At 38.9% G+C, this 23,588-nt stretch overlaps 1 protein-coding gene and 1 long non-coding RNA gene across 13 annotated transcripts in view; both read left to right on the forward strand.

The window, feature by feature from the left end:
* PTPRM (protein tyrosine phosphatase receptor type M) overlaps window positions 1-23,588 on the forward strand; it is a 761,675-nt gene that overhangs the window by 339,771 nt on the left and 398,316 nt on the right. For all 12 annotated transcript variants that reach the window (XM_032310611.1, XM_032310612.1, XM_032310613.1 and 9 more), the window contains one exon: window positions 23,155-23,329. In XM_032310611.1, coding sequence (XP_032166502.1) covers window positions 23,155-23,329 — 175 coding nt within the window. The remainder of the gene's footprint in view (window positions 1-23,154; window positions 23,330-23,588) is intronic.
* On the forward strand, window positions 3,124-9,457 carry LOC116571997. The gene is made up of 2 exons (XR_004278075.1): window positions 3,124-4,909; window positions 5,685-9,457. It is a non-coding gene; the product is annotated as an uncharacterized LOC116571997 (long non-coding RNA).

Genomic DNA, 23,588 nt, shown 5'->3' on the forward strand with positions numbered 1-23,588 from the left:
CTGGGGAGTACATTCTGGAGGAGGTTTCTTAAAATATTCTTGGACCCACTTGCACAATTCCTCACCCTTCTACCTTGACGTCAGTGTTTTCTCATCTCTTGGTGTTCCTGTGAGAAGATCCACTGGCCAGGAAGGAAGAAGGTATGCAGAGGACCGAGACTACAGGCACCAAATTCATCTGAACTCTTCCTCATTCTCCAAAAGTTTTACACTCCCTACTGTAAGAGATTTTGCAGCCTGTGGCTACTGTGCTCCATCCTGATCCTCAGTGTTTGATTTTGTTTTTTCTTTTCTTTCTTTTTTTTTTTTTCTTTTGTATCCCACTTCCCAGTTGTTTTAGGATCTTGATATGAGAGACCGAAAATTATTTTCTTCGTTAGTGGTTGTTTGGTATTTAACTTGATCAAGATGGGCTGTGTATGGTAATTGATGAGACAGGCATTTTTAATGGTTATTTTCCACAATGCATTAGCTACCTTTTAAAAATGACACTTTCCTGTCATCTTTGATTTATCTCCAGAATCTTAGATTTTCATGGAAAATAGTTTTGGGCTTCTGATATTTGTGTTAATGTTACTTCAGAAACAGAGTATAAAGTCTAAACTCTTGCCTTAGCCGAGTCTTAGATACTCCCAAGAATTTATAGGCAAATTAGGGTTACAATTTGATCTTTTTGTTTTTACAAATATCCTGGGCTTGGGATGCTCCTGGTTCAATTTAGCATCGCCTTGGGTATTGGGGATCTTTAACTATTTCCTGCTACAAAGGAGAAGACTATGTTTTAAAGAGAATCTGTATCTGAAGCTAATGAATTTACTTACTATATGTTAGCTAATTGAATTTAAATTAAAAAATATAAAACAATAAAAAAGAGAATCTGCCTTGTCATAGGGAGAAAGCTAGCTGCTGTTTTGAAAAACAGGTCTAAATGCAAAGTCTGAGCCTTTACTCCACTAGGATCACTTGGGGGGGGGGTTAAAAAATGCCTGGTCTACACCAGGATTCTGATTTATTGGGTCTGTGTCAGGTCCCCGCATTCAGGGCTTCCCAGAGGACTCCAGGGTGTGCTCAAGGTTGACAGTTATTGGGCTCAAGCAGAGCCAAATGCATGTCCCAAGTCAGGAAAGAAAAAGGCAAAACCCAAGGTACAAAGGTAGCTGTATTCACTAGCCTTAATGGGACTATCACATTGAATTTCCCATGCCCCTGAACTCTCTTGCTATTGTTCTATTACATTTGATCATTAGTGTTGACAAAATTGTTTTTACAGTCCATCCATTAATGCCTTTCTTGTCTATTACCCAATCTTGTCTTGCCTTTCTTGGCATTGATGACTACCTATTACCCTCCAGTTGTCCTCGTGGTCATACCCTGAAGGGGATGATCAAAACAGAGGTGTTGTGACAAATTCTAAGTGAAACTCCATTTGTCCTGGACCTGGTGTGCCCTGTGTGAATCTCTATGATGTTAGAATAATTTTACTGTTAAATGATTTATTTCCTCTGGTTGGATAAGCATCCTGTGGGGAAATGTTTATTTTATTAATAGCTAATGAAATAAGACTAGTGTCCTTCACTTGCAAGAATGGTTTCTATTAAACTGTGTTTGTGCAAAGTGACTTCCAGTTGAGTGAGGATTTGTGGCAGGTGATGGTTTCATAGAGCCCTCCAAGCCTCTCACCCTTGCCCTGGCCTTTGCCTGAGGTCATCTTTTAGAAGTTGTGGGGAAAAACAAACCTGGAATCATGGTGCAGGATCTTTCGAGTGTAGAGGTATAAATATGGTCATTTCATAATTCCTTTAATGCTATCACAGTTTCAAAAATGCTTATCTCCTGCCTACAGAGTCACTTGCATCTCAAAGTAATTCTGAGATCCAGGCAGAAAAATGAATGGGAAAAATGTTTTTAGACTTTTCTTCTCAGTACTAAGTCAAGATTTAGAAATTAATAATGCATTTTTATTTAGGGAAACATTGATGCTTTGGAGTATATTGTTTATAATAATATGTGTTACTTGTATGACCATATTTTGAGTTATGCTGTAGGCATTTGCTCAGTTTCATGGGTATATCCCATGGTCGTACTCTTCCTTTATAGATGAATTTGAGGTGCAGGATTGCTCAGGGTCACAGAGGTAAATGACATAGCAGAGAATCATACACCCATATTTCCTTTACTTACCTATTGCTTGATTCCACTATCCTAAAACATCTTCCCATATTCCAAATCTAGATGAATAAATAATATGTATTTACCACTCTGTTGGAAGAATTTGGATGTGACTGACATTGCATGATTAACCTCAAGGAGCCATCATAACCAAAAAAGAAAAAAAAAGTCCATATGTACCATATGTATTACATGCCCATACTGATCCACCTCTACAAAATGGCCAGTGGTTCAGTTGTTTAAAATATAGATTAAATATGATCGCTGTCAGAGCCTTTCACAAAAACATAGCACATATAAATTTGATGATGACACTAATGAAGAAATGTTTATGATTAGCAGATGTGTCCCATCTGCTTACATTTCCCCGCCTCATCTGTGGGCTACAGGTTATTGTCAACACAGAATTGGTTTTTCTAGAATACGAAACAACAGAGTAAAACACAGTTCACGAGCATCCATTAGTACAGCAGCAAAGGACTTAAAACACCTTCCAGACAATGTACAGTAGGAAGACTGTGTCTACAAAATGGTTTTCTCTTTGTAGCATGAGAGTGGCATGCAGTGTGTTTGTTGAGATACTTGGCTCTGTGCTATCAGATACATGGTCTCAGCAGGGACTGTCACTGTGGGATACACTCAAATGAAAAGTATGTCTAAAATCATTCAGGTACACAAAACACAACAGTATTGCCTGTTATTATCAACTTTCTGATCACTGTGGAGCCTGCATTTTTAAAATATCTTAGAGTATGTAATAAGATATAGAGAAGAGAAAATAGAGTTTTAGGTATCCTTCTTTTCATACTGATGGGCAATTTCTGAGTTAGATGTATTATTTTGAATATTCTTTTTTAAAAATTTTTTATTTCTTTTCAATGTAAGAGTATTCATTGTTTTTGCACCACACCCAGTGCTCCATGCAATCTGTGCCCTCGCTAATACCCACCAGCTGGTTCCCCCAACCTCCCACCCCCCGCCCCTTCAAAACCCTCAGATTGTTTTTCAGAATCCATAGTCTCTCATGAGTTAGATGTATTTTTACACAGTCCTAAATGCCCCTTAAGCCATGTATGGCCATATTAATATTACTGTTGTACTTTCTGAAACATTTTAAATTTTATTTTCCTACATACCCGTGTTTCCCCTAAGAATTAATATTTATAATACCAGTTTTAACTTTTCAATAAATAAAGATGGTCACCAAAGCTAGTATTGATAGTCATAAATCTGAAGATGGCTTGTGCACATTGTTTTCTAGGAAACATGGGCCACCTTGCCCTCTTCCCCTGCATCTGTGTAGTTGGGACATTTTTGTAACTTCTGCTGTTTAATTCATTTTTGATCATTGTGGAGGCTCCTCCAAATTCCTTCGTCTTTTTATTCGGTGTCTTCATTGGTTTGGACTGCTATAACAAACAACCACGGGCTGCGTGGCTTGAACAATTTATAGAGACTGAAGTCCAAGGTCAGGGTACCATCATGGTGAAGTTTTCAGTGAGGACTCTGGCTCCCTGGTTTATGGACAGCCTTCTTACTGCATCCCCACATGCAGAGAGAGAGAGCTCTGGGCGAGGCATCCTTATAAGGATGCCAATTCCATCAAGAGGGATTCAGTCTGATGACCTCCTCTAAGCCTAATTACCTCCTGAAGGCCCACCTCGGTACCCTCACACTGGAGATTAGGTTCGATCATACTGACCCAAGCAGTCAGTCTACAGCATTTGGCTACCATCTTAAACTCAGAAGTGGACGGGAAATGAAAGTGGTTCAGCCTCCAGGACAAATGGCAGAAATCAGGGGGGCAGTCGGGATGCCTTTTGAAAAATAGATGAATGGCAGCTTTGACCAAGCCAGGAACTGGCATGAGCAAGTGGGGTGAATAGGAGTTGGCCAAGGAAACCTGGAAGACAGTGATTTTCTCTCTACAGATCTTGAGACCCCTATCATTCTCCAATAGCTTATTTTCTAGAATCACAGAATTATGTAATATCTGAATGTGGAATAGTCTTAAAATCAAATTTTATTCATGAGAAAGTGAAAGCCCAGAAAAGGTAGGAAACTGTAACACAATCGTATATTATGTATTTAATTATGATATGTATTAAATACAGTTTAGTTTGCTAGTGAAAGTCAATGATAAATATGTATTTACAAATAAGTAAATTTTGCCATGTGGACATATTTCTTCATCAAGTACTTGTCTTTTAATCAAATATGCTCAGATTTACTGTGAAAATAGCTGTGTTAATTTTGGAGCCATCGTAGTACAATATCATTGAGTTTTACTTTTTTAGCAAATAGGGCTTAGTGCTCATTAGAAGTAAGGCACCAGAATAACATTTTTAAATGATTTCATAACATGCATCTGTTCATAAAAATAGAAAAAAAAATCAGATGGTGTTACTATGAAGTACTCTATTAAAAATACTGTTGCAATGTAGCAGCTAGAATAGTACCTATAACATAACAAATACTCAGTAAATGCCTGCTCCTGGCACTTCCCTTACTGCCTGCCTGAACAAATCATGTGTCTCCTCCAGGTGAGTCGCAAAGGCTGGCACAAGAAACAGACACAGAATCTGTCTTTCTGGGATGCTGGTTTTATGGCTATGGTTCATCTCCAAGGGATGGTTTTGATGAGAGAAGGGATACATAGAACCTAATGATGTCTCTTTTGCTATTTCAAAGTATTCAACAAATATCACACAGAGTTAGAATAGTTCTGGAAGCAAATGTGGTTAGTATGTCATCTCTTTTAAACCTTCATTTCGTATACCTTTCCCCTAGGTATTTTTTCCCCCTCTGTTGTAAAATTTTGTTTTCTATTTCACCCCGTAGAAAAAAATTCTTGCCACAGGACTTCAAAGAAAGGTAATAGAAATGCACCTCTCAAGGACAATATGTTTGAGTCCTCACTATGACAGCAGACCTGTGTCATAGTAATTGATAGATGAACCCACCTCACTTTTTTTTTTCTTTTTTTGGTATGGTATGGAATTCAGTATGAGCTCTTGAATTGGATAGACTGATTTTCTAAGAATAATGTTCACTTAGAATTAAAACTTTTGTAGTTGTTGGCCTAGAGATTTTCTTTTTTTCTTTTGAGAGTTTGATATGTAATTCCACTTAACTGGGTCTGAGTTACCCAATTGTGAAAACAGTATTCCTCACCAGTGTAATACATTTCTCATATTTCTTTTCTGAGTTAGATTTTTAGTCCTTTGTGGGTCTTTTTTGAGAGAGAAAAAGGAAAATCTTCAGATTTTTATAACTTAAAATGGTTCTCATAAATAGGTAGTCTGGCCTGCTATAGAATTTGATTTATGAATGAATAAATTATAAATTATATTGCGGTATTTATATTACTGACTTCAACAGATGTGTTTGAAATAAAAAAAAAATTACAACTCCATTTACTGAGCACTGCTGTGTGCTAGATACTTTGCTAGGCTGTGTCTGGGCATTTTTTTCTCTGAACTGATCCACAGGAACACTCTCTTATATGCCCACAGGAGAAGAAACAAGCTTAGGAAGTTTCACTAATTTTTCCAGGAACACATTGCCAGTAACAAGACTGAAGATTTGAGCCATGCCATGTAACTCCAGAATGTACATCCTTAACTATAATGCCTCTTGCATAGTACAAAGACCCAGACATTTCCTTGTGGATTCATAAACACCATGTAGTAATTTACGTGATAGCTTTTATCAGAATTTAAAATTAAAATTCTATTCATGTGTGTGGATGTTGCCTTGGCTTTTTTGTTAGGGAATGTATGTTTGGTCAACCTTTCTTGGTGGCTTCTGGTTTCCTTTATAGATTATGAGGGGAAAAAGCAGAACTGTATATCAGTCCAATTTTGCTATTATGTATAAAAGCCATAAAATGATTTGAAAAGAAGTAAAATTATGGTTCCCTTGGCAAGTTTAACTTGGGTATTTTATACCATATATATTAAAGCATAAATTTAACATCACTTACCATCATAGAAAATACCAGGAATGCACAAATAGGACTGTATTCAGTTGCTATAGGAACCATTTGCTCCTTAAAACTTTGAGTGGTTGAAATTACATCCATTATTGTTTTAGTCAGTTGAATATCCATATATATATATATATATATAATGCAATATGCACATTCAGACTGAAACCACCAAAAGCCTTCAAAGCATATACTGTATGTTTTAATTTAGTATGAGTTTGGATTAGCTTCATTTAAAGGTAAAGATGCAGTATAACTTACCATGGGAGATTCCAGGAGGCATTAATTAATAAATTTTATTTTGTGATATGACCTAACTCAGTCCAAAAAGACATAAATCTCTGGTGCTTCAAGAAGGATGCCCCAGAAAAAGTTGGAGGAGCAGTTGGAGAGCTCTGTCCTCAGCAGCAATCTAAAGGTCTCCGGGCCAGAATGGGAAATGGTACTTGAAACCATGGGTCAAGATGGTTCAGTTCTGAGGGCAGAAGAGAAAGGCATCAACTTGTCCTCTTAAGGGCTGCTTACTTTGAGGCCAAGAGCCATAAATCCTGTGAAAGCAATTTTTTCTTTTTCTTTTCTTTTCTTTTCTTTTTTTTTTTTTTTTTTTGCAGCTTTTCTCAAATTCATCAAGTGGTTCATTTGTTTTTCTTGGCTCTGAGAATCCATAGCTGTGTCACAAGACGAGAAGGCAGAGGTGGCCGTGCTCTGGAATTTCTGTGATTGAGGGCTGAGAATATGAACGCTCTGTTTTTCTATCTCCTTTTACTGAGCCAGGCCTAGGACTGAGGGTCCTGGAGGGTTTGGACACTATTAGGATCTCTAGTTTTTTGTTTTGTTTTTGATTTTGTTTTCCTCTTCTGTCTCTCTCTCTTTTTTTTTTTTTTTGGAAGGAGAGGAAAAATAGAAATGTCTTATGTGGGCAGTTTATGTACAGGCCTCTGGTGGCCTTGGAAGTCCTAGAAGGTTTTCAGTTTCATCATCAGGCATCATGTACAGAGAAAGGAAAGAGAGAAGTTTACCTAAGTCCTTCCTTGAGATGGAAAGAAAATTTGGCAATTTCTGATGGGTTTTAATTTTAAAAATGTCTTTTGGACTGTAGAAGTGTGACTCAGCAGGAGGCAAGACCTGAACATTTTGGGTTGGTTCACAGCGGCCGCCAGGCAGTTCCTACAGAGGATGAACTTTGAAGTCATAAAGCAGTTTGTTATTCTCGTCTGCATCCCTCCTTACTTCTAAAACTCCGATCCTTCATTCCCTTCATGCAAAAGAAAGGGCATTGGCTCTTGTCCAAGTGTCATAAAATTGTTTGTCTCTGTTAGAAGTGATGTCCTCTAAGCACAAAGGACAAGTGACTAACGGAGTTTCTGTTTATTTATAAGATTTGGAAGCCCCTTATTACTTTCACTCAAGAAATGTATATTATATATTTTCCATGCGCTAAGTTTATGAGTTAGGCAAATGTTGCCAGAGTTCCAGGCCGCAAGTCCCGGGATATGTCTTCCCTGGGTCAAAGTATACTTTCTTTTCTTCTGGTGCTGGTACCTTTACCATAGAAATGAGAAAGATTGATGCTTGCCCAGGAAGTGAATGACACCTAGACAAAATAGTTGTACAACACTGGAGTATTTGCAAGCCAGTAGCAAAATCAGTGGGGGGAAATAACCACAGTTAAAATAGTTGTTCCGTAATACAGAAAAATGAGCCATTCCTTTCTTCACATCTTCCTTGAAGAAAGTTTCTTTTCACTTTTATTACAGAAATTATAAATATACACAGTGTTAGAGAGAAATTGGAAAAAGTTTAATATACTCAGCATTCCACTTCAACACCTAACACTGTGTGGCCAATTGCTGCCTCTCTGTTTCCACCTGCTCCCCCTCTGATTATTTTTGAAGCAATCCCAGTCATCATGTCATTTAACTTGTTAATGTTTTTCTAAAACAGGGGCTGGCAAACATTTTCTGTAAAGGGCCAGATAGTAAATTTTGCAGGCCAGACGGGCTTTGTGGCAACTGCACAGCTCTGCAGACAACACACACATGTAGGATAGTGGCTGTTTTCAGTGCAGCCTTGCATATGGACATTGACCTTTGAATTTCATATGAGTCTCATTGTCACAAAATAGTATTCCTGCTTTTTTTTTTTTAAATGATTAAAAACATACAAACCATTCTCAGCTTTTGAGTTATACAAAACAGGTGACTGGCTGGATGGAGCCTCAAACCCCTGCTCTGAAAGATAAGAGCCCTTTAAATAATAATAAACACTATGCGTGATCTGGAAAAATAATCAGTGTTCAGATTTCCTTGACTGTCTTATAATCTTATTTCTCTTAGCCATTTATTTGCATTGTGATAACAGTTAAGTTGACATTTTGCAAGTGGACAGTGAGTGTCTTAAGTTCATCCTCCCCCCGCCTTTTTGGGAGGTTGGTGGTTGTTGCTGAAACTGTGTTTATTCTATACAGTTTCCCATATTTTCAATTTTGCTCGTTGCCATTTAATGGCAGAGTCATTTAATGTGTTCTTCTGACTATTATGTTTCTTGCAATTATTTCCTTTTTGTGAAGCTGTCAGCCACAGGTGACCCCTCCTACATTCATTGATTTGTTAAGGATTGCAGAATGGCTCCGTGATAACCAGTCCTTCTTGATTTAGTAGCTAGAATAGTCCCAGCCAGAAAAGCTCTCCCATATCAAATATGAGTTACCTTAATACGGAAATAATAAAGGGAAGATGGTAGAAATGTTTGATACTTTGTCTTTTTCAGCACATTTTTTAAAAGTAAAGAGATAGTTCACTGGCATCACCTAAAAGTGACCAAGGGGTTATTAGTATTATTGTTATTGTCCCCAGCACCATGGTCTTTGTCATCACCACATTGTCGTCATTGTCATTGTCATCACTGTCATTGTCATCAACTTGTGGATTTAAATACATTTGATGTGTTTTGACCGATCACACTTATTATCTTTATCTCAGCTCAAATAAATGGAACTTACTCAGGTGGGTGACCCCTGTCCTAGGCCATGCTAGGTGGCTTTCTTACTTTCTGGTGTGACAATATATTCCAGGCTTATGTTTTACATTTTCCACCTCAATGACCTAGAGTCAGCCATTTTTCCAGGGAGCCCTGGTTCTTGTTTAGTGGGAACTGATCAATGGAAATTACAGTCTGAGCATAAGAGGTACTCATTACTATGCTCTTTGGTCCCTGGATCTTCCCATTGGGCAGAGCTAGGATATATACCTATTCACACAGTTAAAAACATGTCTTGAGATCATATTGACAATTTCTTTTTTTTTTTTAAGATTTTATTTATTTATTTGAGAGAGAGAGAGCACACGAGCACAAGCATGTGGAATGGCAGGCGGAGGGAGTGGGAGAAGCAGGCTCCTTGCCCAGTGGGGGAAGCCCAATATGGGACTCGATTATAGGACTCTAGGATCATGACCTGAACTGAAGGCAGTGGCTTAACGAATTGAGCCACCTAGGGGCCCCATATTGACGATTCCAATTGAAATTCAGAACCACTAGGCTTTTAGCCTCCTTTTTCATGCATCTTTAGCTTCATTCAGCTATGTTTTTCATAGTTTCATAGTTTGTGTACTTTAAGGCATATTGATTGGGGAAAAAGTGATGTTCTTAGCCAGCCATGTTGAGGACTAGCCCCATCTTTTAGATCGTGAACGATTATGTGGGCACTGCCATCGTCCTCATTTTAGAGAGTCGTTATTACAGTTTTGAAGGAAACAGGGCCAATTCCTTGCCTTGCAAACCCAAACCTTTAAACTAACGGGAAATGTCAGTCAGGCCTCTGAGATTCCTGTGGCTGAGTTAATCTAGTCAACAGTGGGATATTTGATTTTAGGACTATGGAACTTCTAATTTCATGGTTTCTAACAACTGCATTTATTGTGTATATCCTGTATTATTTGGATGAATGTCTCTGTAAAATGAAACAAAAGTTGGTTAAGTAACCTCATTCAAATAGTACACTTATATAAAGAAATGGACTATGCCTAAATATCAGCATGAGATTCTAAATTTCCAGAATTAATTTTTTACTTGAAAATACTTGTAAGACTGTTACACATTCAAAGAATATGCAGTTTTGGATATCTGCAGGTTACTTTGGCTATCTGTATATTTTTTAGCCAATTTAAGTATACTTGTCAGTGTGTACTCATAGTATAGGATAATATAAGTAAGAACTTCTAGTCCTATGCTTCCAAATTGGTAAATATTTGGGTTGGCTTCATTATGGCCTAGAAATCAAAAGTCAATAGTATCTTGGCTATTAAAATTTTATATATAAAGTTTTGTATATATATTAACATAATATAATATATATAAGATAAATGTGATATATATTACTACAACATAATATAATATATATATTATATATATCATGTATATATGTCTCCAGAAGGTAGAAATGTTGAGGTAGTCTATTATTATTGGATTTAGATTATATAAAATATTTTCAACACGTTTATTCCAGGTCTTGCTGATAATTGTTGTGATCCTAGTGGTAAGAATTTCAGTCAGTTTGGGGGCTCATGGGTGGCTTGGTTGTTAAGCATCTGCCTTCGGTTCAGGTCATAATCCCAGGGTCCTGGAATTGAGTCCCACATCGGGCTCCAGGAACGCGAAGCCTGCTTTCCCTCTCCCACTCCCCCTGCTTGTGTTCCATCTCTCACTGTGTCCCTCTCTGTCAAATAAATATAATCTTTAAAATTAAAAAAAGAAAAAAAGGATTTCAGTCAGTTTCATCCAAATGAGTGCATGTACAAGTGCGATTACAGAGACTATGTTCCCTATTGAATAAATGAAGGTTCAGTTCATCCCCAGCCATCTGGCTCAGGAAAGGTGACTGGCCAGTATCTCCTTCAGGCTTGTGCACTCAGAGCAACTTCAAAATGCCCCGGATTGACTAATTTGATCCAAGTGCTGCTAACATCCCAGACCTCAATTTCTCTCAATCATTGCTCTGATTATGGCAAAACTATTTCCAAAAGACTTAATATGTATCTTTTTGATGGTAAATTACTGCTCATTTAGAAGTTCTACAGTCAGTCCCTTGCATAAAGAAGATTATAAGTCTAATTTAAATGACTATCAGTACCTTTTTTCCTAGCATGCTCAAACCGAAATACATGCATGTTTAAAGACACTCTTGCTTTTGTATGAAGCCATATTTAACCCACTAAGATCATTTCCTCTCAGACAAGGCCATTATGGTTGTTTTATTAAGTTAACAAAAGATGGCAATTTCTTTAACAACCCTGGACATTCAGGTGCCAGGTTGTTCCTCAGGTATAGGTCTTTGTTCCTGACCGGCATGTCCTGGGCTCTCTTTCACCGTGAACTCTGATAATCTAAAGAACGATCTGGATGCCTGTCCTTGGCGATGCCACATTGTCCTGCTGTAAGGGTTTTGAGAACATGGAGCACCAGTCCTTGGCAGGGCTGCCTCTCCCTAAATGTGAGAATTAATAGAAAACTGGCCAACAGATTCACTGTCTCTATGCAGTGTACATTTTCATTGCTTTGTTTTGCCAGAAGAGCAGAAAGTATCCCATAGGCTCTGAGATGATCAGGAGTACCAAAGGTTCTGAACATATTGTCCTATCTGTCACCACTGTCATGGGGAGAGACACACAAGGAAAGGAGTCATGTGCCTTTTCATGCCTCCCCGAATCAGGGACTTCTATTCCCCATTCTTCCCTGTTTAATTCTGACGTGAGGAAGCCTAGCTGTGGACTAAAAGACATCTTAAAAATCAGCTTGTTCAGTCACCCATTCAATGGCTAAATCCCTTTAATAGTGCTACCAACCTTTCCTTGGATGTCCCAGGCATGGTTTTTGTGCTAGAGATATATCAATTAAGAACCGGGCAAAGATCCCTGCCTCTGGGAGACTTATATTCTGGTAGGGGGTGAAGAGAATGACCCCTATCTCTGTGGGACTTATATTCTGGTAAGGGGTGAAGATAATGACCCTAATAAGTAAGCTATATCCTATGTTAGCAAGTGTTCAGTAGCATTAATAGGAGTAGCTAGGCAGGACACAGGGCATTAGCAGGGCCATGCAGGAGAGGTTTCAGTTTTAAATCTGGGGACTGGCTAGGCCTCCTTGAGTATACATGGGTGATGGAGATAAGTCAGGGAGGGCCTTCAGGAGGAGGAAGATAGACATCTGGAGGGTAGCCTGTCTGGGTGGGAAAGTGACAGCTCAGAGCCCAGTGTGGCTAGAGCCCAGGCATCCTGCAGACTTATGGGGTCATGGAAGTGTGGGGGTGGGCAGAACTGGTTGTGTATATTCTTAGAGGTCACTCTTGTTCCCAAGTCTAAACGTGGAAGTTCTCCACATCTAATGTAGCAGCAAAACCTGCCCACTTCTGTAGGGCAACACTTCACCTGAAACTTTATGGCCTGTTTTTCCTCCTTAGAGTCATGGTCCTTAAAGTCATAGTCACATGTTTTAATGCAGAAATATCAATGTCCTTGGTAATGGGGTGCTGATCCAGACTTCCCTGGGATATCACATAATATATCATATAGAAACCCTTTTAAAATCAAAAATAAATCTGAATTCTGAACCACATTTTACCCAAAGAGTTTCAGATAAGGGATAGAGCCCCATGGCCATGACATTCAAATGCTGTTCCTATTTCACATGTCTGGTCTTTTAATTTTGGAAGATAATTGTCCTTTCTTCTCCCTCTCGAGTCATCTATTTCCAGGTGTTTACCAGCTTTTAGCTGTAGTGATGAATGCTGCACAGTCACACGAGGTCCTCTTCATGTTCCACTGAACAAGCCTATTTCTCATATGCTCCTCGGAAAACAGGGGCCCCCAGAACAGAAGGCTCTCTTCTGGGGGGCACCACCTCCCCAGATACTCTATTTCTATTAATATAACTGAAAACTGAATAAGGCTTGAAAAAAATCCACTTCACAAAACTTCTTATACCCTTAAGTGATGAAGGTGCTTCTAAGGTCGCCAGTGATCCACTGGTAAAGTCCAGGGAGTACGGGATTGATTTACATTTATTTTGACTCATATTTATCTCATTAATTTAAATTCGTGATTAGGCTTTGCAGATATCTTTTCTTTTATCCCATTTCACACATTCATGCCCTGGTTAGTTGTCACCTGTACATACAACAAACACAACTACGACTCTCAGCGACATTAATAGTCATGTTGGGGGAGTCAAGGACATAACGTTTGCCAAGGCTTCAGAAACCTGCTTCAGCATCCATGCTGACAAGCAGCCATAGACTCTGGTCGTTCGTAGGCTTCTAGTCCACCCAGCCTTCCTGGCACGTGTCCTACATTGCTCTCCTCTTGTCCATGGAGATATCACAGGTGATGCCGCCTGGTGTCTTGCCAACAGCTGGAAACACTCCATCCTCCTCCTTTCTAGCAACCCAAGAAGTCAGATTTGACACAAACCAGGTGAGGGGTGAGCACTCTCTCCTCCTCCCCATACCCCCCATTATCTGAGGACATCATCCCATGTGTCCTCCATCAACCCTATTGTGGATTCCTTGTTCATGAGTGTTATCAGTCACTGAGCTAACGCAGAACCTAAAGTCACTGTTGGACCGGACAGGTTTTTTTCAGCCTCAGGAAACAAACAATTATTAAAGTATCAGTGTCAGAACTTAGAAGGAAATGAATCAATATCGTCCAAGAAGTGGCTCTGTCCTCCCTGTGAGTTAGGACTTCGTCTCAAGTTCAGGCTTTTGGTCTGCTCTCATCTCTGTGTCTCTTCCTGCCGCAGTCCTTGCCATCTTTGAGCCCTTCCTCTGCCATCATCCCTCTCCCTTCTGTCGCCTCACCCAACTTCTCTCCACTCCTTTTTGACTTTCTGTGTTTGCGCTACAGCAATTCTCCCTTATTCATGGGTCCAGTCACCCACGGTCAACCGCATCCCTTCGTCCCATCATGTAGGCAATGTCTCATCTCACAGCATCACTGGAGGGGTGAGTACAGTACAATCAGTTATTCTGAGAGACCACATTCACGTAACTTTTACTACAGTATATTGTTGCAATTGTGCTGTGTTATTCGTCATTGTTGTTTATCTCTTACTGTGCCAAATTTATAAGCCAAACCCCATGATAGGTGTGTACGTGTGTGTAGGAGAAGACATAGTATATTTAGGGTTTAATACTATCCATGGTTTCAGACATGCACTGGGGTGTTGGAACACATCTCCAGCAGTTAAGGGGGGATGACTGAATTCCCCCCTTTTGTCCTTTGTCACTTTTCCCTCTTTCTTTTATTCTTTGTCTTCACACCTTTTTCTCCTGTTGCTCTCCTGCCTCGTTTAGACTTATAATTTGTTCTCTGCTCATTTTCTTCATGTCATGTGATGCCTCTATGTTCTCCAGTCTTTAGGCAACTGTTCTACATGCATTTTCAAGGTAGGATTTTTCTGCCTGTATAAAATTACTGGTCATACCACAAACTTAAATGATATGCATGAACCCTAGTGATTTAACATCTAGATAGTTAAATAATGCCATGCATCCCGAATTCTAAATATACATTTTACTAGAGCTGCATGTTCTTCCGTTCAATTATCTTAAGCACACGTAATCTTATTTAGTTTGGTTTATCTATTCCATTTTTAGAAATAGCCCCTTATGGCTATTGAAGATGTGAATTTCAAGGAATAGTCTTGTCTTGTGGGAGGAGGTCAGTGTAGACTGCGTCTCAGAATATTACAGGGAATTTATCCTTCTTGAAAATATTAAAGATGGGGGGCGGGGTGGCTCAGTGGGTTAAAGCCTCTGCCTTCGGCTCGGGTCATGATCCCAGGGTCCTGGGATCGAGCCCCGCATCGGGCTCTCTGCTCAGCAGGCACCCTGCTTCCTCCTCTTTCTGACTGCCTCTCTGCCTACTTGTGATCTCTGTCTGTCAAATAAATAAAATCTTAAAAAGAAAATACTAAAGATGGGATTCATTTTAATTTTGAAATTCTGTCTAGCAGGAGAGTAACTGAATTTGTACTGTGGAAGCCATGCAGTATCACAAAAATAAATATTTTTTTTCTGAAGATTTACCCTTTTACCTAAGATAAGCTGAGTGTCCCTCCCCCCCAACACTTTATACTGTTTTGGAAATATTGTAAGAAAGGATCAGTGATTCAGGTCAATTCTCTGTCCTATTTGATCCATTTGTAATATCTGAAAGGAGTTGGAAAATAACTTCATTTTAGGAGCTATCTGAACTCTTGTTAAAAAACAATTCTTATAAATAGATAATTAACTCTCTTTCAAGCCTTTTATGTTGTTTATCAAAAAGAAACCTTAAAAATTTTCATTCCTTTTAAGCCAACAATTTTAGGAATAAGGATTGTCCTAACATCATTTATAACAGTGATACATGTAAATAATTTTAATATATAGTGATAAAGAAATATATAGATAAATAATGGCTATAGCTATAAAATGGGAAACATTAAAAAGCATGTTTTTGAAACCATTTAATGGCATAAACATGTCCATGGATATCATAGATAAAACACACACAAATACATACACACAACCACAATTTCAAATTTTATTTAAATGAAATAATGCATCAGAAAAAAGTAAACTAAAATACCTTAAAATATTTACACTATTTATCTTTAAGTGATTGGATTATGTCTAGTTTTTAAATGTCTATTTTTTTATATTTAAAAAAAGTCTCTACAGTAAACATTAGATTTTAAAAATCCATTTCTCTTTTTTAATTTTTATTTATTTTTTAAATTTCTTTTCAGTGTTCCAGAACTCATTGTTTATGCACTTCTCTTTTTATAGTCCTTAAGAATATATTTTGTGTCGGTTTGCTCTGAGCTGGATGTACCCGGTGGCTTGTGGACACCTGTGACACTCGGCCACCTGGATTGTGGGTTGGCTCCGCCTTAGCCGGTGAATAAAGCTCTCCTCCCTTGCTTTCCTCTTCTGCCCCTGCTTGGACTTAGCAGGTCAGCTTCATATCCCTCCTTCCATTCTCCATTCAGCTCACCAAGTACATTTTACCCATTTTTTTGCAATCATTTTTAACCTGCACTCCAGATTATTTTAGCGCAGTCTTTGAATAAAGGTGCAAAAGCTAGAGTTTATGCTGTTGATCTGTAGTAGGTAGGGATGACTTAGCATGCATAATGTGAAGTTTACCAATTTGACTGTGTCCAAAAGCACAATTTAATGGTCAAGAACATTCACAGTGTTAGGTAACCACTACCACTATTAATTTCTGAAACTTTTCTGTCACCTGAAACAAAATAAAAAATAACTCCCATTCCCTCTTCTCCCACTCTTAGTAACCTTCATTCTACTTTCTGTCTTGATGAATTTGCTCATTCTAGATACCACATAGAAGTAGAATCATACCATAGTTGTCCATAGTGACTGGTTTATTTCACCTAACGTAATGTGGTCAAGGTTTATCCATGTCATGACATGCATTTGAACTTCCGTCCTTTTTAAAGCTAAATGATATCCCATTGCCTGTAAAGGACATCTTTCGTTTAACCATTCATCCATCGATGGACACTTAGGTTGTTGTCTACTTTTGGCTCTTACAAATAATGCTGCTGTGAACATTGGTGTATAAGTGTGTGTTTGAGTACCTGTTCTCAATTCTTTTGGGTTATATCCAGGAGTAGAATTCCTGAGTGATATGATAATTCTGTTTAACTTTTTAAGGTCTTGCCAGACTGTTTTCCACAGTGACTGCATCATTTTATAATGCCACCAGCAATGCACAGGGTTCCCATTTCTCCATGTCCTCAATAACTTGTTATTTTTAATTTTTAATTTTTTTTTGGATGATAGCTATCCTGCTGAATGTAAAGTGGTATTTCATTGTGGTTTTGATATGTATTTCCCTGTTGACCAAAGATGTTGAGCATCTTTTCATATACTTATCAGCCATCTGTATATCTTCTTTGGGGGAAATGTCTTTTTAATTTCTTTGCCCATTAAAAAAAAATTGAGTCTAGTTGACACATGTTACATTAGTTCCAGGTGTACAGCATAGTGATTTAACTACTCTATACTTTATGCTGTGCTCACCACAAGTATACCTACCATCTGTGACCCTACAACACTATCCCAGTATCAATGACTATATTCCCTATGGTGTGACTTTTATTCCCATGATTTACTCAATCCATAACTGGAAGGCTATATCTCCCACTCCCCTTCACCCATTTTGTCCCCTCCCTTTCTACTTCTCTCGGACAGCCATCAGTTTTTTCTCTGTATTTACAGGTCTGATTCTGCCATTGTTCATTTAGTCATTGTTTTGTTTTTTACATTTCATATATGAATGAAATCGTATGGTATTTGTCTTTCTCTGTCTGACTTACTTCACTTAGCATACGTCCTCCAAGTCCAGCCATGTTGTCGCAAATCCTTGGATCGTTTGTTTCTTGTTTTTGTTGTTGGTTGAAGGACTTCTTTATATATTCAAAATCTTAATCCCAATCATACACATGATTTGTGAATATTTTCTCCCACTCTGTATTGTTTTAATATCCTTTGATGTACAAAGTTTTTAATTTTGATAATTTTTTTTTCTATTGTTGCCTGTGATTTTGGTATTTAGAAATCAGTTCTGAATCTAACATCAGGAAGATTTTACCCTATATTTTCCTCTAAGATACTTACAGTTTTAGATCTTAATTTAAGATATTTGTTGTATTTTGAGTTCATTTTTATATGCAACAAAAGATAAGGGTCCAACTTTATTCTTTTGCCTGGATGTCCAGTTTTTCCAACATCAGTTGCTGAAAAGACTGTCATTTCCCCATTGAGAGGTCTGGGAACCCTTGTCGAAAATCTACTGACCTCATATGTTTGTTTCTGGGCGCTCTATTCCATTGGCATGTGTCTGTCCTTATGCTAGTGTCATGCTGTCCTTTTGATTACTACAGCTTTGAGGCAAGTGTTGAAGTTGAGAAGTATGTCTTTCAACTTTGTTTTTTTGTTTTGTCTACAGTGATGACCTGTGAATACAACTTTTGCTAGCCCTTAAGACCTAAACCTATCTCAAAGATTTGCTTATAGCTCTGACAAATCAGGATGCAGGACTACTGTATATCTTTGAAAAACAATAGGCTTTTTCATTACCCTGATGGTCTCTGTATTAGTGTCCTATTGCTTGTTTAACAAATTACCAGAGACATAATGGCTTTATTACTTTGTAGTTCTAGAGGCCAGAAGTCCTCAATAAGGTGACCGCAAGCCTGGTTCCTCCTGGAAAGTGTAGAGGAGAATCTGTTCCTTACCTTTGTGGCTTGTTAGAGACCTTCTTCATTTCTTGGCTCATGATCCCTTCCTTCATTTTCAAACCACATCACTCCAGCCTTTGTTTCTGTGGTCACATTTCCTTCTTCTGCATTTGACCCTCCTACCTTCTTCCTCCCTTGTAATTACATTGGGCCCATCTGGATAATTTAGTATTCAAGGATACTGGGATAATTGTTTCATCTCCTCATCTTCATTCTTATTTTAATCACATCTGCAAACTTCCTTTTGCTATGGACAGGGAGCATATTCTCAAGTTCTAAGAACTAGGCAGGCGACATCTTTGGGGACTATTATTTTGCCTGCCCCAATCATGATGATTGGGCAGTGTTGATGATTGAAGACATGCAAAATCTCTCAAATAATTTTCCATATTGGTCCCCCTTGTAGATAAAGATTAATTATCCAGTTTTAATTTAGCAACTTTATATTTCTGTGCTCTACCTATGAAATATTTTTTCTATTTATTTAATAGCAACTTTAATTTAGCAACTTTATATTTCTGTGCTCTACCTATGAAATATTTTTTCCACTGGGGCTGTGATTTTTAGAGTCAGCAAATATTTATTGAGTTTTATTTCTGGTGCACCCATGTACACCAAATGAATAAGATCTATTTCTTTACTTTGAAGGTACCCTAGTCTACAAAAGGGAAAATATGACTACAGTATAACACACTTTTTGTCTATTTTATTTCCTGAACATCTTCAGAATCCTTATTTTTAGAATCTTTATCTTCCTCTCTCTCATCCTTCTTTTTGTCATTTGTTGATTTCTTAAAAAGAAAAAAATTACCAATCTCCCTTGACCTCAGTTGGAATCCCACATTTTTTCCTTCAGTCTGTTACTGTACCCATAGATATGTTCATGTCACCCCTTTACCTAAAATCCTTCCATTACTGGCATCAGGATAAACTATAATACTCAATATGTCATATCCCTTTATGTGGTCCTATTGTACTTGTCTTTCTAGCCTCATCACCGGCCATTCTAGACATGCTTTGTTCTAGTTGCATGGAATAGGTCGTACTTCCTACATTGTTCATGCTCTCTTGGCTCTGGACTTTTGCAAAGCTTTTCTCACTCACTGGGTTCCATTTCTCCGCCTTCCCTGCCCAAGAAACTCCTGTGCATTCTCCAGCCTGGCCTCAAGTAGTGCTTTCTAGAAGGCTGACCCAAACCTCACATCCCTCTCCAGTGTGGTCCCCTTTTTCTGGGTTTGCTGGGTTATGCAGTTTATTGCTCTATACTATATAACCATTGCCTTACCTGGCTGTTTTTCTCACCAGATTGTAAATTCAGTGAGGTAAGGGATCTTTTAATTCCATTCTCCCTGTATATGATACAGTGATACAGTGCCTTCCTCCTAAGGGATTTTTACTAAGTGTTGGTGAAATGAATGCTTGGATGCATGTATCTTGGAATGATTTAATGCAAAATGACCTGAAGATTTGAGTAATCGATGAGCAGGTATGGACTTAAGCTAAAATGATTATTAGTTAGCACTTCGTTTCTCTTTCCTATATACTATTTCTCTTGAAGAAACTGAATCTAATTTTCAGTATGTGGGATTCAAAAAGCAAGCCCCAGTCCTGAGAATTGATGGACTAGAGTTGTGTGTAATTGTTAGTTTGAAGCTGTTTAATTTAAAGAATAGATCTCTGGCATGGAGACAATACCTAGGAAGTAATCCTCCTCTCAGTGTATGTATAAATCCAAAACGGAGGTTTTTTTAAACTTGAGTGCCATCAACGCAGTCTTGAATAGTTGTGAGTAATCAATAAATGCGTATTTCCAAATCCTTTGGAAGAAGCTTTCTTTTGAAATAGGCGTATTCTGGCAGAAAAATATTACAGGATGACTATAGAAGTATATTCTTACAAGATTCATGCCACAAAAAAAAAAAAAAGATTCATGCCACAAGTGAGTAAGTAAATAAGTAGATAGCCTTTTTTTGGTTGCCACGATTAATAAAACAAATACAAATATGAAATATGCCTTTCTTTAGGCATATTTTCATTTTTTTCTCCGAACTTGGAGATTAGATTTGTTTTGCTTTGTTTTTAGTTTGGAAAAAGACAAATTGCGTTTTATAGACTTAGTAGATCTGAGGTTACGCCTAGTGGTAGAACTGGATTGTTTATTTGCGAGGAAGGTTGGGAGACTGAACGCATGGACTGTAGAGAGGAGTGCCGTCCCCCGTTGCGTTAATGAACGATGCCAGATTGATTCCATTTTGTTTCGCTCTCCTAACTCCTTGGTGTGCTCTTGTCAGAGCAAATTTGGGGGATTTAGTAAAAACTGGGACAGATGTGTAAGACACATAAGATATCTATGGGACCCCACGCTCTGATTTGTAACTTCTTCCGCTATTAACCAAGCCGCTGTGGCAGAAAGCACTGCAGGGGATGTTGGTGGAACTCTTCTTCCCCACTCCTGATGTTTCCTTCCCTGCGGCAGGAACTGTACCAGTGCAGCACTCTGCTGCCTTTTCTCTGCCCACGCAGGAGCTGCCTGGGAAGGAAGCTGTGAGCATACACAGCCTAGCTCCTTCTTTGGGAGCTAACCCCCTATAGGAGCCCTGTTCTTCCATCCTGTGAGTTTTACAGCAGCACCCAACATGTGGGAGGCCTTAGTGCTTTTCTAAGGTGGCCTGTGGCTGGGTGGGTGAGTCTGTTTAATTCTGTGCTTCAGTCTTAGCAAGCCCATTGTCACTGCATCGCAGCCATGTCCTCTACTACCAGATTCACAGGTCATAAAAGCAGTACCTTGACTGCCTGTCCACCTTTCTCTTTGACCTTGTCACTCACTTGGTCCACAGTTGGGGTGGGGATGTGTGGTGTGACTCAGTAAGCCAGTGTCTGTGTTTGTATGTTTAAATTCTCACACCTGCCCTGCAGGTGAGCTGTATCACACTTCTTATTGCCGATAAGGGAAGGGAGGCTCTAGGAAGGTAAATCACTTTGAAGTTGGCTTTGGCACCCTGGTCGGTCTGACTCCAAATCCATGTCCAAAAGGGCACGCCGCCAAAGAAAAAAATCACAGATGAAAGCTTTTAAAAGACATTGTGTAATATAAATCACTGAGTAATATAGATGAGTTTTATTATGTGTAGCTTAGCATTTTCATACTCCTACATAAAAACACTTTCACGGAGCCTGCAAGTCACTAAATACACAGGTGCTTCCTTCCCTCCCTGGTTCCACAGGCTGCCTTCATTTCATCCAAAGCGTTCAGTTCTCTCTAACTATCTCGGGCTTCCTGCCCAGTTTCCTCTGGCTAGATAGAATACTCCTCTCCCACCCTCTCCCTTTGCCTGGTTAGCTCCTTGTTGGCCTTCAGATCTCAGCTCACTTCCTCAAACTGGCCTCCCACAGCCGCCATATCTGAAGATGGTGATTTCTGCCAGCCATCTGATCGGTCCCTTTACCACCCTGGCCATCATTTGTCATTCTGTATTCATTTCCAGCCTAAACTCCCCACGAACCAAAGTGCTGTGGGCACCATAACCGCACTTCTGTCATTCTGCACTGTGAGCCTAGTGTCTTAACACAGTTCGTAGCACCTGGTTGGCACCCAAAATGGATTCTGAGTGAACAAGTGGATGGAAAGCTTGGCATCATGCAGTAGTTCTGAGGTCTGTGCCCACTGTTTTTTATTCAGTGCTTGCAAATGACGTATTAAAGGTAGCCTCTTTCCTGGGAATTGTAATTAAGGACTGAAATAGATAGCCTTCTTATGAGACCCTAAATTATAAGAAGCATAATGGATTTCTGAGGCTACATAACTCAAGACGGGCTTCATTGTTGAGGATGGTGTAAGACGAAGGTACCACAGGGAGGGCAACTGCTTTCTGTGGGATGTGGGAGAAACTTCTCTCTTTTTTTAAGATTTATTTATTTATTTATTTGGCAGACAGAGATCACAAGTAGGCAGAGAGGCAGGCAGAGAGAGAGGGGGAAGCAGGCTCCCTGCTGAGCAGAGAGCCCGATGCGGGGCTCGATCCCAGGACCCTGGGATCATGACCCGAGCCGAAGGCAGAGGCTTTAACCCACTGAGCCACCCAGGCACCCCGGGAGAAACTTCTCTTGTAGCATTTTACCATCAGGTACTATTAAACATCTCCTTGGTTTTTGTATCCTGAAACAGATCATAAAGCTTAGAATAGTCCATCAGACCTGTTCAGTTCAGGAATATGTTAATACCTACTTATTTTTTTAATGTTATTCTTAATATTTATTTTTTCATAGATTATAAAAATGTTGGCAGTAGGGTAGCATGTGAATTAATTTTATTTCCTAGCCAAGCATCAAAACATAAAGTATAAAGTGGTATGAAAATACCAAATGGTATCGTTTGGGAGTCAAATAAAGAATTTTTCCATATGCATTTTTCTACTCCTGGTGAGTTCACTTCACATAATTAATATCTTGAAGGGGCCAAGTCAAGATGGTTCTGCACATTAATTTTGCATTCCTCAATCTTGAAAGTGTTGATCGTGGCAATTTCACTTTCCCGACCAGCTGTTTCCCTAGAACTAATGCCCCCGGGTAATAAACAATGGAACCCAGATCCACATGCAAAGAACACGGATACTGTGCCATCAAGCGTCTCACTGGTTCAATATGATGACTGATATTGTCTCTTTTTGTCTCCCCTACCCCCGTTTCTGTAGGGCATTGATGGGCGCGATGCTCCCCTCAAGGAAATAAAGGTGACCAGTTCCCGGCGATTCATAGCTTCTTTTAATGTCGTGAACACAACAAAACGAGATGCTGGGAAGTACCGCTGCATGATTCGCACCGAAGGAGGGGTTGGAATATCAAACTATGCAGAATTGGTAGTTAAAGGTATTTAATGTATTTTTATACCCTTAAATAGTCCATTAAAATAGACATGTCAGATGGCCGTGAGTTCACTTTTTGTTTAAAATGCCAACTTATCCTTGTCTATTTACGAACAGTAGCTTGGTGACAGGCTATCTTGATGGATTGCATTTTAAGTACAAATTTTGCATGTGAGCGATATTTCTGAAAAATGTATTTTATTTATGTTGGTTTATTTGCAGGCAAAAGCCCTGAATGTGCTCTTGGCAAGTTCTTCTGCCAA

Source organism: Mustela erminea, chromosome 13 (assembly GCF_009829155.1).
Source record: "Mustela erminea isolate mMusErm1 chromosome 13, mMusErm1.Pri, whole genome shotgun sequence".
Classification (NCBI taxonomy): domain Eukaryota; kingdom Metazoa; phylum Chordata; class Mammalia; order Carnivora; family Mustelidae; genus Mustela; species Mustela erminea.